The following is an 18,393-nucleotide window of genomic DNA, read 5'->3' as shown; positions in this document are numbered from 1 at the left end:
ATACTCCTACCAGAAATTCTGAGTTTTCCTCTACACACACACAGTTAAATATTTTATTTGCTCCTCCCTTTGCCAGAAACCAGCCATTGAATCACTCTTTTCCTTCACATCCTTCACCAGTGAGCCTTGAAGATAGTCTTTTCTCCAGCACCTTGTCTCTTCCTCTTCCTCTTCCCATTCTATGTGGCTGGTAGTTCCCTGAATTACACACAGCTTCCCAGGCAGCCTAATGCACACCTGTGCTCCCTCCCCACCCCTCACTGCCTTTGGACAGGATATTCCTCTGTCCAGTGTTCCACCGGTCTGGGCCTCACCCCTCAAGTTCTTGTGCCCCCTCTTGGGTTTCACTGCCTCCTGGAAGCCCTCCATTTGCCCTCACTCCACTGGCATCCATCTGGGTAGCAGCCTCAGCAGGCTCAGGGCGGCCAAATGGAGCACGCACTCACCACGCCACTTCCACATGTCCTGTAAGACTGTGGGCTGCTAAACCACTACATCCCCAGTGCCTGCAACAGTGCCTCGCACACAGCACGGTGTTCAAGTCAAAATTACAACGTAGAAATGAGTCTCTAAATTTAACATGTGGGAAGAAAGAATTGCAATTCAGGGCATACATACAGATCCCTATGTCTAAAGAACAAAGACAAGGTTGGAGGTTTTATAAAAAAAGAGAAATATTAGATATTGCTCTTTGAGAGAGTTCTTTGGCACCTGTAAAGTTCTGGGGAGCTGAGAGTTCTGAGAGTTCTGACTGGTGAGCTGTGGCAGTGGGTAAAAGCTTAAAGTCTTAAAGTACAACAAACAGGTCATTTCAGCAACTATTAGATAAAACTGGTTTCAGGTTACAGAAGGCAGTTTCAGCAGCCAGGCTTGCAAAGAATTACGATTTTTGGAGGAACATTATGTGTCCTGAGTACCTTTCTCCCCCAGCTTCTTGACTGCTTTAGTTGGTTATGACAAGAGTGACCCAATTGGTATGATCAACTTTCACAGTAGGAAGGAACTTCCATTTCTTCCTGGTCTTAAGGTCAAAAGAATAATCTGGACCTAATGATGTTTTATGTAAATATATTCAGTGCTTCAATTTCTTGGACCATGGAAAGTCTAGAAGGTGCGTAAGGGGGATCCTGTGATGATCTGGTCTGACACAGGAAAAACGAGAATGTGGTGAAGCAGAACCCTCGGGTCACACAGCCTCTCCAAGGCCTTCCCCATCCTGCATCAGTGGGAGGGATCCTCTAAGGCCACCATTCACCTGCCAGCACACTTGCCAGCCAGCACAGCAAGAGCCCACTCCACACCCTTGTAACCCCACACCACGTCAAGACAGGCTACTGTCCAATGGTCCTGGACCCAAGTGCCAAGTCTTTCCAGGCCTTGGGCTTTTTGGTCTTTAGAGAAATTGTTTTCAAATCAGCCCCATCCCCACCCACAGACCCCTCCACAGTCTTATCAGGCATCTGCACTCCAAACACTGAGTGACTATCTCTGAATATCACATCAAAACTCCTGTCCCTTTTCTTGACTCTTATTGCCAAGCTGGGTTCCTTCATTCCGATAACCTGGCCCTGCCCAGCATGAATGCCCTGTGCTGTGGAGCCCAGCAGGTGCAACACGTGGGACATGAGGGCTGACCACATCCTCAGTGCAATGTTGTCAGGCTGGGTATAATAATCACTCCATCGCCAATCGCCCTGGTCCTCACCTCTCCCACCCTTCACCCCTTCCTCTACTCAGAGGCTAATGATTGGCCCATAAATTTATTCCATTACTTGGCTTCACATAACCCTTATGATGTCATCTTGTACAATTTTTACAGGAAATAAAGCAAGAAATAAAACCATTAAAACACATTTATATATATATATATATGTATGCTAATATGTATACTTTTTAGCAAATATTTAAAAAACAGCTAGCCACTATTCTTTTTTGTAAGTTTTTAATCAGCCATAAGAAATTTGGAACAAATTTAAAGGAAAACATTTGTTGAACACTAAATATAAACCACTGAAAGTGGTCATACATAACATAATGGCTTACACTGGCCACCTTAAAACAGTGAGCTATTAAAAATCAAAACACTTTTAAAAGAATGACTGCCTTAATCTCTGAAAGTCTTTGCACAAAAAAACTGAATCACTAAAAACATTCTGCTCAGCGAAATAAACCAGACACAAAAGGACAACCCTGTGTGACTCCACTTATAAAAGGTACCTAGAGTGGGCAAATTCAGAGAAACAGAAAGTGGAATGGTGGCTACCAGGGGCTGCGGGATGAAGGGCTGTTGTTTAACGGATGCCGAGTACCAGTTGAGGGAAGATGCAAAAGTTCCTGAGATGGATGGTGGTGATGGCGGTACAGCACTGTGAATGTGCATAACTCACTGAACAGGACACTTAAAAATGGTTAAATTTTATGCTATGTATATTTTAGCACAATTTTTTTAAATGCAGCAAAAAAAAACAATGGATAATTCAATAACTAAAATCGTTGTTTCTTTCCTAATTCATGTGAAATGAGCGCCATCACATTCAGCTCCATCACTGAGTGTGTGGCGCAGTGGTGGCCCTGACACCCACACGTGCTCCTGGCACGACCAGTGAGGACCACTGTGCGGCGTGCACTTGCTCACACCCACGTGGAAACCAGGCTACATGTAGCCTGGTGGTGTGTAAGAGCTTCCCACAGATCACTGATCTGAAGTGGTTTTTTTTTTTTTTTTTCATTATCATCAAAAGTTGTTATAATTTTGTAACTTGAAACTGCTGACAGAATACAACTCCAGTCCAATTTCCTTCACTGTGTCTCATCATTCACAGTTTAAAAGCTAACTGGAAACTCATTCTAAGCCTCGCTAAGGTGATTTGAGTAAGATTGAGGGAGGGAAGGTGTTCATTAGTGATTATATTGCATCTGGATGCCTGCAGGAACCTCGGTATGGAACACTACAATCAGATAGTCAAGGAAGGACAATAAAACTATCTTCATTCCATGGGTTCAGTGACCGGAAATATTCAGAATCAAGTAAATAATGCCAAACATGAAGCCCACCACCAAATCATTTTACGTCCTAATTTTCATTATAAAGGTAGACTAGATCATAAAGGAAACATGTCAGATAGAAATGGGAAAATTACCTCAAAGCCTACCATCCTGATACAAATATTGTTATTATTTTAATGGGCTTCTTTAGGTTTGTGTTTGTTTTTTAATCCATTCAAAAAATTATATGAAGATTTGTATTCCCTGTCTCATATTTGGTATCATTTAGAAGAGAAAATAAGAATCTGGCATAAACTGCCCACTTCACAGAGAGTCAAAATTAGGGTAAGAGATTAATTCATACCAAATTTCCTCTGAAAAAGTACTTAATAATAACAGAAGGAATATATTTATTGAACATTGTGCTTGGCCAGGTACAAGGCTTAGCTCCTGCTGTGAATTATTGGGTTTCATCTGGTCAACAAACCTATGAGGTAGGTTCTAAGCATCTCCCCATGGCTTTCAGGGTGCTACATGATATGAACCCCCCATTGCCTCCAGCACAGCACACCCCTCCTTAGGGCTCTGCTCCCACCCTTTTCTCCCCAGGATCACTCAGCCTCCATGGCCCCCCAGCTCTGCCCAGAGTCTTTGTTCGAAGATAGCCTCCTGGGAAAAGCTGTCCCTGTCTGCCATACTCATCGCTCTCTAAGCCCTTATCCTGATTTAGTTTATCTTCATGGCTCCTTGCACTGCCCACCATTGCAGTATATTCTCTCTGCTTTTCAGTGCAATGCCTCTTCCTCTGTGGGATTTAATCTTCAAGAGGATAGAAAGTCTACTGCTATAGCCAGGCCCATGGTAGTCACTTCACAAACATATATAACTAACTAATATCTTACAGATGAGAAGACTGTAAAACTGAGAGCTTCAGAACTTGCCTGAGGTCAACAGCTATACTGCAGTGGTAGAGCCTGCAGCTGACCCTGGCAGGGCATGTAGCCCCCATGATAGACAGTCTGCATGTCCATTTAAGAAGATCCAAATGGATGTACTGGGACTAAAGAAGGCCCCTTCACTAGGTACATGCACTCACATGGGAAGATGGCTCAAGAATATTCAGAAAAACGAAAGTGGAGGCTCTCTGCCTCACCTGTAAGCCTGGGTCAGGTTTTCCTTCTCTGAACTTCAGTCTCCTATGGTGTAAAATGAGGATAATGCCACCCAATCTCCCAAGACTACCATGAGAATCAAATTATATACAGCAAACAAGCAAATGTTGTCAATTGCTCAATGTCATTTATATGTACAAGATTACTTTGTTTCATAAGGCAGACTGATCAGAAGTACTGAGTTACTACTTGCCTACAATATATATATATATATATATATATATATATATATATATATATATATATATATATTTTTTTTTTTTTTTTTTTGAGGCAGGGTCTCTCTCTCTATCACTCAGGATAGAGTATAGTAGAATCATCATAGCTCACAGCAACCTCACACTCCTGGGCTCCAGCAATGCTCCTGCCTCAGCCTCCCAAGCAGCTGAGACTATAGGTGTGCACCAACACACCTGGCTAATTTTTCTGGTTTTTTATGGAGACTGGGCCTTGCTTGTGTTCAGGCTGGTCTCAAACTCATCACTTGAAGTGATCCTCTTGCCTCGGCCTCCAAAAGTGCTAGAATTACAGGAGTAAACCACTGCACCCAGCCATGATTCAGATTTTTTGCTGTTGCTTTTACTTCTTAAAGGGACAATGCATGCAGGAAAACTAAATGTGATGCTTTGGTGTGCTGTGTCTGATTAGGCAGAATATATTTTAGATTACCTTTTAAATATTCACCACCAGAAAGTCATTAATAAATGAGGAAAAACATGGTATTATAGCATATAATCTTTTGCCCATCTAAGAAGGATCTTATCAGACTGAGAGTATAAGGTGCACTGAGGCGGGGAGCTTTATTTGTTTCTCTCAATGAAGAATCTCAAGCATCTCTAACAATGCCTAGCACACAGCAGGTATGCTAAATATCTGTTGAATGTTGACTGATTGAAAGAATGAATGAGATAATTAGACAACTGTCTGAATATTCTGTGCCCAAAATATTTACCCCTGGATACACACTGCAATATAAGGGTGAAAATGTCTTTTCAAGCCCATAGTCATCTTCTCTTCCTTACTCACTAAGCCCTGCATAAGCCCTGAAGTGTGAATAAATAGGGAAGGCTTTCCTAGCACAAGGAAAATACGCTTGATAAATGCACCCAAAGGAAAACTTCAATTACTTTGTCTGTCAATCCTTCTTCTTTCCCAAATGTGAAATTGACTCTAAACAAACATACGTAGTCATTTTTCTATTTTCTGGGTCATCACACTAAGAGTACACACTGCTGCTCCATCCTGGAACTCCTGCCTCTCTGCCTTTCATGTGGGCACTGACAGACATGATTCAATTCTTAGTCACAGCATCTCCATGAAAATCAGCAACACTATTCTCAATCCCAATATGTAAAACTAAAAAATGGAAAGCTAAATGAGTTCTATACAGTTGCATGCTATTTTACCCGGCAAAGTACTAAGAGAATTATGTTTTCCCAACACTGGGATACAATTTCACTTAATTACAGCCTTTACAGAGGTATGGTTGAACTTATAAATAAATGTCAATTCTATGAGTATCAAATAGCTATGGTTATAAGCTACCTATATGTTTTCAATACTGTGGACAGGGCAGCATTTAATGTTTTCTTTCTTTTTTATAAAACAGGGTCACATTTTTATACTTAAGATATAGAGCTTATTAAATATATATGAATTTTATAAAACTGTACTATGAAGGTACAAATGTTGCACAGTAACAACATATTTAAAAATCCACCATTATCAAATTATTCAGTTGTTCTTACATCATAAAACATTTCTTAATCTGTGTGATAATTATACAATGTGCTATAGTATATAAAGTGGTAGAATGCAACAATGCTAACAAAATGCACCAACTTAGTATTTGGATTCTTAATCAAGAATCTTGTGCTCAAAGTAATATTCCTTATGATAAAGTTTAAGAAATTTGCCCATTACTAATGGAGAAGATCAACTGATATGAAAACAACCACACACTTAACAATAAAAGAGAAACCAGGTTTAGCACAGTTTCATCATCAAGAAAACTGTTACGGTTCAGAGCTAGCTGCAAAAGTTTAATATATTATAACATAAATGTTGACTTGAAATACAAAAATTTAAATGGCTTTTGGCATTTATTTGCCCTAAATATATATTTCCAGAGCTAACATCACAGCCTCAGAATAGTTATCAAACAGCTAACATAAGGTTCCAAACAATATTTAAATCTTTAAAAGGTGGTTAAAAATAACCTCACACGTGAAGATCCAGAGAAACAAATACTACACACTGGGCCACTTTAAAAAAAGACACAGAAAAAATAAAAAGCTAGAGATTGGAGTGAAAATTTTAGTCTCTCACTGTCATAACTTAAATTCATCTCAATGGATTATTTACTTATCAGAATTAGAGTAGTATGACAAAGATTTTGGTACTAAAAATAAAGAAAATCACAATGCTTTTACAACAGATAGCAAACCTAAGGGAAAGTTAGAGAAAATCTCTAATCATGTTATTTTTTCTTAAGGATTTTAATAGCCCAATATTTGGAAAACAGATAATCTGAAAATGAAATAAACTGTGAAATGTTTATATATTAATAAACATAAATACAGGAAATAACAATATAAACCAAGAGTCCAAAACAATAATTATATGCTGATGCCAAAATGGTCTAAGACAAGGATTGGCAACAATCTTTGTTCTCCATTGCTGGAGAACAATCCTTGTCTCAGAGCTCTGGCCTTTTTTATAAAGGGCCAACGAGTAAATATCTTAGACTTTGTGGACCAAATGGTCTCTGTCGCAGCTATTCAACTCTGCCTGCAGCTTGAAACTAGCCACAGACAATATTTAAACAAATGGGTACGGCTGTGTGCCAATAAAACTTTGTTTATGACCAGGCATGGTGGTTCATGTGTGTAATCCTAGCACTCTAGGAGGCCAAGGAAGGAGGATTACTTGAGGCCAGGAGTTCAAGAACAGCCTGGGCAAGATAGAGACCCCATCTCCACTAAAAATAGAAAAATTGACTGGACGTGACAGTTCACACCTGTAGTTCCAGCTACTCAGGAGGCTGAGACAGGAGGATAGCTTGAGCCCAGGACTTTGAGGTTGCAGTGAGCTATGATGATGCCACTGCACTCTAGCCAGGAAACACAGCAAGACTCTGTCTCAAATAAAACAAAACAAAAAACTACAACTTTGTTTGTGGACACTGCAATTTGAATTTCATATGTAACAAAATATTATAATTCTTTTTGGGGTTTTCCAATCATTTAAAAATGTTAAAAACATTCTTAACTTATAAGCCAGACAAAACCTGGCAGCTAACTGTATTTGACCAGTAGGACATAGTTTGCCAACTCTTGATCTAAGGCATTACAGGACCACATATACAGGCACATGCAATAACAAACCCAGCGATATGTAAAGACATAAAAAAAAACCCTCAGAAAGCTATGGTTCTATCTGATTTTGCCACACATTCACCTTGATAAATTCATAAAATTAATTTCTGTTTTAGCATGAGAGGACCTGCTTTGCAATCTGTTTTTGAAAGGAATAAGTCATATACGCACATTCATAGAAAAGGAGGAAGATGAAATGGAAAAGAAAAAGAAGGAAAAGCAGAAAACTCTTGAAACTAAGTAGTATTTTAAAACATATGGTTGTGTGTGTGTATATATATATATATGTGCATATACATATATATGAGAAACTCAGTTTTAAAATCCATACCTCAGGATAGTATATGCAAGATTATAATATGATATTTCCCTATTTCTAACAATATTGCACTGAGAATTTAACTTCTCACTTTGGATAAGTCAGCTGGGCACAACTCTGTAGCCTATTATAATGTATTGGGCTTACAGTAAGAAAACACCCCCAGTCTATACCACACTTAATTATATATCATTTTATTATAGATTGTTCACGAACTGTATTTTTATAACTTTTTCCCAAGTAGGTAAAAGTTCATAAAGAGAAAATCATTTCTTATAATCCTTCATCTCTGGAAATAATTAGCATCTTGTTTAGCATATACTAAGGATCAAAAAAATTTTAAGACTTAAGTTTGTTTAATGAGTGATAGATAAAGAAATGCCAGCATTTGCAGTTCTCTATTATGGCAAAAAATTTCATCTGATGAAACAACTATCAATTTTCAGAAATCTCATCTACACCCGTGCATGTAAGGATAGTCAGAGGGTGGGGGACTGCTGGGCCTTCCCTTTCTCACTCACATGCTGTACCCAAACCACGCACATGTCCAACAATAAGTGGGGGTCAGGGTCCAGGGCACACCTTTTGTATCTATGAGAAAACAGATGGATCTGACAAAGGTGTTATAAGTTGCAATATACAGTCCTTAAGCTACAAAGGCCAAATATTAATCACCATGTATTCTATTAGTCAATAGAAGCAGAAAAAATTAAAGCAAAACATGTGCACAGCCCCACATCATTCTTCCCAAGGCAGAAGAGCCTTCAAAAAACATATATTTGCAAAGTCAATTCCCTTCGTTCCTTCAATTACTTAACTGGTTGTTCCAGGATACTCCTGGGCTCTGAGCTTGATTACGATTGCTTCAATGGCCTCTGCTAGAAACACATCCTCTCTTTATTTTAAAAGCAGACAACTTAGTCTAAGATGGTAGTATGAGACATGACAAAGAAGCAAAGGACATGGTGACAAGAAGGGATTCCTTTGGCCTTCTTTATCAAGGAAGGTGGATTAACTTGTGCCGAAAATAAAATCAGCAGAGGCTAAAGAAGATTCTGCAATATTTAGGCTTCTTTTTAAAAGTTAATTTTTCCAAGTCATGCTTCACTCCAAAATTAATCAATAATAAAATCAACTACCTAATGTGAAAAATTAAAATGTTTTCACAAATAAGGAGATGATATACAAAGTCATGGAAAATTTATCAGGACTCAATCTAAGGGTGCTCCCCACTCCCATGGCCTCAGCCAGCCCAAGCCTTTCTGGACAGGCTGGATACTCTTAAGACAGAAATCCAAAAGGCCTTCAGGGTGAAAAACCAATTTGGGAAAATGGACAGCGCAATGAGAGCACAGCATGGCTGTGTTCTCTTCCCTCTCCCCGTCACTGACAAGAACAGAAGAAGGAACTGGAAATTGGAAAACCAACTAAAGTGTACCAATGATTCAAACACAGGCATATTCAAAAGCAGACTTCAAACTATACTACAAGGCTATAGTAATTAAAACAGCTTTTTACTGGCACAAGAACAGGTACATTGACCAGTGGAACACAACCGAGAACCCAGATATAAAACCATCCTCATATAGCCAACTAATCTTTGACAAAGGAGACAAAAATATACACTGGAGAAAAGAATCCTTGTTCAATAAATGGTGCTGGGAAAACTGGATAGCCACATGCAGAAGACTGAAACAGGACCCACACCTTTTACCTCTCTCACAAATCAACTTGCGCTGGGTAAGAGACTTGAACCTTAGGTGTGAAACTATTAGAATTCTAGAGGAAAATGTTGGAAATACTCTTCTAGACATCGGCCTACACAAAGAATTTATGAAGAAGACCCCAAAGGCAATCACAGCAGAAACAAAAATAAACAAATGGGACCTAATGAAATTAAAAAGCTTCTGCACAGCCAAAGAAAATGTCAAGAGAGCAAACAGACGACCCACAGAATGAGAGAAACTTTTCGCAAGCTACACATCCGATAAAGGGCTGATAACTAGAATCTATTTAGAACTCAGGAAAATCAGCAAGGAAAAAAATCAAACAACCCTATCAAAAAGTGGGCAAAAAACATGAACAGAAATTTTTCAAAAGAAGACAGAATAATGGCCAACGAATATATGAAAAAATGCTCAACATCTCTAATCATCAGGGAAATGCAAATCTAAGGCACAATGAGATATCACTTATCTCCAGTGAAAATGGCCTTTATACAAAAAGTCCCCAAACAATAAATGCTGGCGTGGATACGGAGAGATAGGAACACTCCTACACTGCTGGTGGGACTGCAAACCAGTTCAACCTCTGTGGAAAGCAATATGGAGATACCTTAAAGCGATACAAGTAGATCCACCATTTGATCCAGCAATTCCACTACTGAGCATCTTACCCAAAAGATCAAATGACACTCTACAAATGTTTACAGCAGCACAATTCATAATTGCAAAGTTGTGGAAACAACCCAAGTGCCCATCAATTCATGAGTGGATTAATAAAATGTGGTATATGTATACCATGGAATACTACTCAGCTTTAAGAAACAATGGTGATATAGCACCTCTAGTATATTCTTGGATAGAGCTGGAATCCATTCTACTAAGTGAAGTATCTCAAGAATGGAAAAACAAGCACCACATGTACTTCCCAGCAAATTGGTATTAACAGATCAACACTTAAGTGGACATATAGGAATAACATTTATCCGGTGTCGGGCAGGTGGGAGGAGGGAGGATGGGATGGGTATATACAAACACAATGAGTGAAATGTGCAACGTCTCAGGGATGGTCATGCTTGAAGCTCTGACTAGAGGGAGGAGGGGGGCATGGGTAATATATGTATCCTTAACATCTGTACCCCCACAATAAGCTGAAAGAAAGAAAAAAAAAGCACACGTGCATACGAGAGAACAGGAGAGACAAAAAAGGAGAATGTGAGCTGTAGGGAAATAACCAAGAGCTACAAAGGTTTTTAAGTCTTAAAGCCATAGGGCTGAAGAGCTCAATGCTCCCCTTCTTTGAAGTCAGAAGGAGTTAATCATGGGAAAGACAGGGCAGGAGCACTGTGGGCATCACAACCACTAAAACTTAGGGAGAACAATGATAAACTCTATGTCATGTTTAAAACCTACCTTTACAAGAGTATTTACTAAATGTAATTATTGCTACACTTAGGGGCATTAGTGAAAAACCTATAGTCATAACAGTGTAAAAATTGTTTTATTTGAAATCCACATAAGAACATGTTTTATAGTTTGAATCCTGAATGAGGCACACTCATCATCCTATGTGTACAACAATCTACAGATCTGAAATTTTAAAGGGACGCCCAATGTCACATCCTGAAAAGAGGGTCCATTGAAATGATCAAGTTTCAATGTGATTAGAGTTCACTCATCACCATCTTCCTCCTCTTCCCTCCAAATGAGTAAAATTCTTGCTGGTGTTCAATAGAACATGTTATCTTTCACTCATCAGGAAATTCACTAAGCACTTCTACAGTGGAAAAAAATATCCACATGTATGCATCAACATTTTATATTCAGAACACTTTCAAGATCACTGGACATCCTCCTAGATCTACCAGGTGCCAAGTGAGCCCCTGAGAGAGAAAGGTTAAGCCACCTTCATGGTCTCCTATCCAAGACAGATGGAGACTGTTACTTGCATTCTTCAACCAGAGTTCTAGCCATTACACACATTTGCCAGAACAGACATCAATCAACTTCCATATCTGCAGCTTAGAGAAGGATCAATTGGCCAATGCCCATTAATCTAGCTAAGGTGTGCCCAAAGATAAGAGAATAAACTTTAGTTAGGCTTCAAAAGGAGAAAAGTTAAAACTCCTATAACCAGTTCTCTTAACTGTACCACCCTCACTGGCAAATCCTACTTTGACTGACATACTCAAAGACCAACACCTTCAATCATTCAATGGAATTGTGTGCCATTTATTTTAAAAAGAAAACTTAAACCTAAAAGCAAACCTGATGGCATCCATGGATCGGAAGTTGGTTTGGTCAAGGTGTTCACCTGTTCCCAATTGAAGTCATCATCTTCAGCTTGACTATATCCACATGTGCTATATGGTTCATCAAAGAGGCAACCACCTAAAATGTAAAAAAATGAAAATAATGTAAATAAAAATCAAACCTCTAGAATAAGCTACAATAACTGCAGGAAAACTACACCTACTTGATGTCAAACTACATTTGATTGGCTCTTTCTGTTCAGGAACTGTAGGTCTGACTTTTGCTGGGTACTACTGGTCATGCCTTACCCACACGCTGTGTTATGCAAGTCTCCAAAAGGAATATAATGTTGGCAGAAGCCATAGAAAGTAAGACCTAAGCAAATTTAAAATTCCTATTTTCCAGATGTATAGGAATTTGAAAAATTGATCTTGTATTTGAAACTTTAACAGAACTGCCTTAAGCGTTCAATGTGTTTTCATTTGGAAAAAAAATTACAATCTGTCCAAAAAAATTAAAAGGGGAATGCTTTCACCACAATACTGGCCATAGCTTGCAAAATACTTTTCAAAGAACTCTTCTAAATCTAACAGAAATAGGTTTCATTTTTAATACTTTGGAGATTTGAGGTCTCAAAATTAATGGAGAGATAAATTCACTTACAGTCCACATAAGTTTTAAACATAAAAATAAATTCAAAAGTAAATGTGGTAAACATCTGCTTAATTTTGGTAGTAGAAATGAAACTACTTAAACAAAGAAACAAAGAACAAACAAAGAATGCCAGTATTTACGTAGCAATTTTGCTATTTCAGCACCACCAGCATTCAGCATGGTCATGATTTTAAGTCCCACCCACATCCTCTTAAATGTCTCCTGTTACTTTTTATAGCATCAGATCTTTTCCCCAATGCTTCAAATGGGCAAAGTGAGTAGACTGTACTGATTGTGTTAATTATTATGAAAATTCTACTATCATTCTATAATGCTATTAATTTTTTAAATCATAATTGCCTGCCAATGATGAGAATTATGAGTTGTCATCAAGAAAACACCAATTTAATAATATTTTTACTCTACATCTGCAATGTATGCCCTGGTGGCAAGAAGATAAGTAAAACAGCCATTGTACAACCTCAAAGGAATAATAGATGCTAGAGGTCCAACTTCCATCCAAATGCTTAGGTCAATTCTACAGCGTTCTGCCCAGCCAGCCAATCTCTCAACAGATGAGGCACATAGAATTCTGTAAAGCATCCCTACCATGCAGAAAACTCCACCTTAAGCCCCGAACTCTACTTCTTGCAATGTATACCCCTTTATCTTAGCTCTATGCTATGAAGAAATGATAAAATAGTTTCAGCTCTTGCACAGGAAAGCCGATTATTTGAAAAGAGCTGTCATGTTCTAAGTCTTCACTTTTCCAAGCAAAGCACGCTTTGCTCCCTTCCCTCAAATTCCTTCTGCTAGATGGTTTTCAGACTTTTTACCATCCTGGTAGATGTTCAGAATTCAATGGGCCCTTGACCACATTGTCGTCTTTTCAACAGTCCAAGCAGGATGCTGGTCCATTCAAAGCTTTTAGTGAGTCTGAAATCCCATAGGTGTTTTTCATACCACTGCTACTGAGTCACTGCCCTGCTTTTTTAACGAGGTAAATGACTTTCCAAATCCAAATCAGGACTGTTTGTCCTAAATCCCATTTTGTATTTTCAGTGCATCACTCCAGCCTGTTATCCTGGTCATTTAGATAGTAGTCATCCTACCTAGTTTTGTGTTATCTGGAAATTTGATCAGCATGATTTCTACATCTGCCTCTAAATCACTGATAAAACAAAAATAAAACCAAACAAACAAACGAAAAACATTGAACAGCTTTGAGACCAGCCTGGGCAACATAGTGAGACCCTGTCTCAAAAAAAAAAAAAATGTTAAACAGAGTAGAGTGAAAGAAACTCAAAATGTGTTAAATGGTCTCTCCCAGCTTTCTAGCTTTTCTTAGTCATTAGCTCCACACCTTATGATGAAATTAGTGACCCTGGACACTGTCTTCTATAACAGTTTTAGCAGTACTCATATCAATTAAACTTTCTACTAGAAACAAAAAAATCATCATAAAACATATAGCATTAACTCAATATTTCATCTTGACAACAACTGGTCGTTTATATTTCCCTCTTACTGAGTTTTAACAAGTTCAGAAACAAAGTGGATTTGTTTAAAGTGCATAATACTAACAACTTTCCAATTTGGGATAGGAAATGTTAGAAGACTATGTAAACATTTATGAGAAATATTTTCACTTGGTTACAAACTCTAATTTTGATGTAGAAAACAGCCTCAGAATTATATGAATAAGCCCAAACAGCAGTAGCACTAATAATACTCGAAAAAATGAAATCATGGATTTTGACAGAGAAGGGTCCCCCAGTGGAAACAGAGATAGCACCCTAATGACAGTCCTGTCGTGCATTCTTAAACAGTGAGAAACAGTGACAAGCATCCACAGGACAACTTAAGGCTAGTTAAAGAACTAGTTTACAAAACGACTGCTGCCACTGAAGATAGAACCAACTACAAAGGCAAGTGCTTGCATGCAAGCTGAGACCAAACCCAGAAGAAGGTTGTAATTTCCCATTATACAAAGCTGTTTCTATCACTTGAAATGAAACATATAAAGGCTGGTATGGTTCTTTCTGGGCCCATGAAGGATTATTGAGCCACTGGAAAATGGGACAGACTATGAATTTCCTATTGCCCAACTAGGATATATCCCTCTAAACACCAATCTTCAGATCCACCTCTGCCCTTCATCCAATAATTATGCTCCCTCCAAAAGACCAAAGGTGGTCTACTGAGCTAAAATAAGAGGAGACTAAAATAAACGGTCATCAAAATTGAAATAACCAATGAAAAAAGAGAACGATTAAGTGTTTACTTTTCAAGGCAGCTTTGGGTAGTAGCAAAGTGTGCAGGTTCTGGGGTCAAGTGCTGGTACAACCCAATTCTTCCACTGCTAGTGACCAGAGGGAGGGGGGCAAAGGCATTATACGTAACCTTAAATGTTTGTACCTCCATAATATGCTGAAATTAAAAAAAAAAAAATCCAATGTAAAAAAAAAAAAAAAAAGAAGCCAGTGGAGAACAATCAAATGTTAATTTCATAAACTTATAACACATATTTTGAACTGTTCTGCCTTTAACAGGTTAAACTGATTTATACACTCTAGCAATCATTCTTCTTATTATAATTATAGTCCATTTAAAGTTCTTTTGTAAAAAGACCAATATTCCTTGAGGAGTTTTCTGGAACATTTTTCTCATTTGTTCTAAATACAGAATGACCCCATTTAAGGCAGCCTTTATCAAATGCATGAGTGTTAAATGGATCTCTCTATAGAGAAGGCAGATCAAAAAATAGTGCTAAAGTACCCCCCCCAAAAGAATTAATGTTGTATGTTCTATTTTCCTAAAATAACATGAAATCTCAGATGGTTTTGTCTATTTATTTCAAATTTAAAACTGTGTAAGATAAATTGCTATAAACTATACAATTCAAAGGATAAATAGAAAGTAAGATATAACAGACATAATTATTTTAAGAGTTTAAAGAAAACACCCTTATCAACATGGCAGAGCCCCTGTATTCTTCTTGTAAATCACAGTGACATCTACATTCAATTGCCTGCCAAACAATAAAAGTATATAATGCCTTTTAAACTTTGAGTGTGCCAGTGATGTTTAGTTACTCAGACACTAAGCATTCTAGAAATACTTTTACATAATTTAATCTAGCGAGCAGATTTTACACATTGCACAGGCATTTAAAGGGCTAATGCTATGCTCTATTGTAAGAACTGCTATTTGTCAATGGATATATTTTATATAACACAAAGAAAATGAGTTGTCTTTGTTCTTAAAGCTTCTATGGTTTATTACATTTATCACATACTTCATATTTCATCTCAATCTATTGATTCCTGATTTTTTTAAAGGCTGGATTGCAATAAACAAAAATGTATTTTACTTACTGATCTTAAAATCTGTTTTTTTAATGAGCAATGGTGTTATTTTTATTCCTAATTATTATTTTAGATCCAGCCAAATTATTAAAGACTTTACTATCTCAATTTTTCCATATACAAATAAGCACCTCATAGAGCTACTACTGGATTTAATTAAACCATTTGAATTCCATAAGTCAATTTGAATCCACCTAAATATAACACTTGTATCTATACCACAATAGTGAAAACTGTTAAAAAGAAAAAGTTGTCTGCCTTTACCACAGAAATAAAAGTTAGAAATGAAAAAATATACAAAATATCTGCCAGAAATGCCTAGGACAGAAGACAATCAAACGGGATCAGTCTTTAACACCTGCTCTCTGGAGTCGCTTGTGTCCTGAGGCCCAAACTAGAGCAGTGATTCTCAAAGTGGGTCCCTGACCAACAAAGTGGATCCCTGCATCACCTGAGACCTCCTTAGAAAATACAAATTCTCAGGCCTCATCCAAGCAAGACCTACTGAATCAGAAACTGTGGGGTGGGACCCAGCAACCTGCTTTAACAACCTTTCAGGTGACGCTGATGCATACTAACGTTTGGTAATCACTATTCTAGACCAACCTATTTAGCTAGAATCTTCTGGGAGCAGCCTCAGGAATCTGTGGTTTTAAAAAAAGGTCCCAGAATAACCTAATCATTAACCTATTTTAGAAAGAGTGCTCTAGAGGTCAGTAGTTTCAAACATTTTTAAGAAGACATCAGCTTTTTAAAGGCACAAATAGCCTATGTTTGTCTATTTATAAATTTATGTACATGTACTACTCTGCATATGCTGTTATATGCATGCATGTAATTGGCCTTTTAAAGTATTAGTAGAAAATATAAATATGTTGAAATTCAAATACTTTCTTCCATACATCAATGGATTGTACTATATTTCTCAAAAAGGGTATGAAGAAAGCAATTTGGAGATCACGGCTCTAAATAACTCCTTTTAGTAATAAATACCTCTCAGTGAATATGGACAACAGAAAAGCAGCTGGATCAAAGTGTTTAATGCTTTGCTCTAATTTCATGCTAAGAAACCCCTGATCTGTAATTTTTCTCCTAAGTGGAATTATTCGATAAGAAGAGATATCCTAGGTAGAAAATGATCCTAGTTACTGGTCAGAAATATCCAGAAAATTAATAAAATGTAGAATTTCATTTTATGCCCAGTAGCACTCCTATCAGTTTAGTATGATATACAAATCCACCTCTTGATGGTTTTGGTGACATAAAATCATTATCTGGGGCAGCTGATAAAAATAAACATTTGAACTCACCAATATGCAATACAGCCAAGCCACGTTATTTATTTATTCAGCTTAAAACATCCATTTTCACTGGGTGTTGATTAACCTAAACTCAACTAAATGTACTTCCTCAATGAAATTTTTTTCAACGCATTACATTCATTGGGTAGAACCGAATTATAAGGAAAAAGTAAATATAGTTCATATATCCTCTTGGTAAAAATTCATTCGAAATTCCTATCATTAGGAGCACTTGTTCTAACATAAAAAAAAGGTAACTTGTACAGCTGACTGGGATCATAGACTTGGTATATATTGAGTCTTCCTACTTAAAACTATTCATCAGCTCCTCCCTGCCTAGGGGAATAAATTCAAATGTTATCAAGTGACATATGTTGTTTTTCTGATTTGACTCCTACCTACCTCTTTATCTTTATTCCTTGCCAGGACTTCCCTTTAACTTTATACCCTAGTAATCCCCAAATATCTGTAGATTCACCCCCCATGACTATGCCACCCACATGGTACTGCTCTGCTCATGCAACCCTGCACCTCTTGAGCACTTCCCCACCCCCAACCCAGAGTCTGCCTGGAAAACTCCTGGGTACTGTTCAAATCCCAACTTGGAGGCCACCTCTCCTAAATACCTGTTGCTGATGCCTTCTCACAGTTAAAACAATCATTCCTTCCCATGTAATAGCCATCACTACAAAATATATACATAGGCCTTCTTGATATCTTTCTCATACTGTATGGCAATATAATCGTGGGCATGCTTGTCTTCTCTACTACACTGTGAGCTCCTTGGATTAGGATGATGTTCTGTTCATATCTGTTTCTCCAGTCCTAGAAAGAGGCTTACTACCCATTAAATACATGCTGGATTTAATAGAATTTGTAAAGTTTTTTGTAAGAAAGGTAAGAACAAAAACCATTTATTGTTCTGTATTTACTAGAAAGGAACACCAAAGAAAATACATCTAATGGACTCTATTCGCAGAACACTCTGGCTACACCAAAGGAAGAAGAAATCCTGATTCTAGAGTTCTTGTATTCTTGCTCTGACTCATGGCATCTCCCTCCCTCCCTGTCACCCCAGTCCTCCTAACTAGGGACTTCCATGGCAGACATTAAGTCAGGCACTAGGGAAGAAAAGGGAGAGGTTAAGAGAGATCAGACACAGGATGAAAAAGAAGTTCCTATCTTCAAGGAAGACAACTTGGGGAACATAGAGGAGTCAAAAAGGAGAAATATGAAAAATGTT

At 37.8% G+C, this 18,393-nt stretch overlaps 1 protein-coding gene across 6 annotated transcripts in view; it reads right to left on the bottom strand.

The window, feature by feature from the left end:
- Window positions 1-18,393, bottom strand: part of PTPRM (protein tyrosine phosphatase receptor type M) — a 790,604-nt gene that overhangs the window by 595,941 nt on the left and 176,270 nt on the right. For all 6 annotated transcript variants that reach the window (XM_012745929.2, XM_012745922.2, XM_012745925.2 and 3 more), the window contains exon 2: window positions 11,843-11,965. In XM_012745929.2, the coding sequence (XP_012601383.1) occupies window positions 11,843-11,965 (123 nt within the window). The remainder of the gene's footprint in view (window positions 1-11,842; window positions 11,966-18,393) is intronic.

The sequence above is a fragment of the Microcebus murinus genome, chromosome 17, assembly GCF_040939455.1.
Source record: "Microcebus murinus isolate Inina chromosome 17, M.murinus_Inina_mat1.0, whole genome shotgun sequence".
In the NCBI taxonomy this organism is placed as follows: Eukaryota; Metazoa; Chordata; class Mammalia; order Primates; family Cheirogaleidae; genus Microcebus; species Microcebus murinus.
Note: the sequence above shows the minus strand (reverse complement) of the source record. Positions and strands in the feature narration are given on the sequence as shown.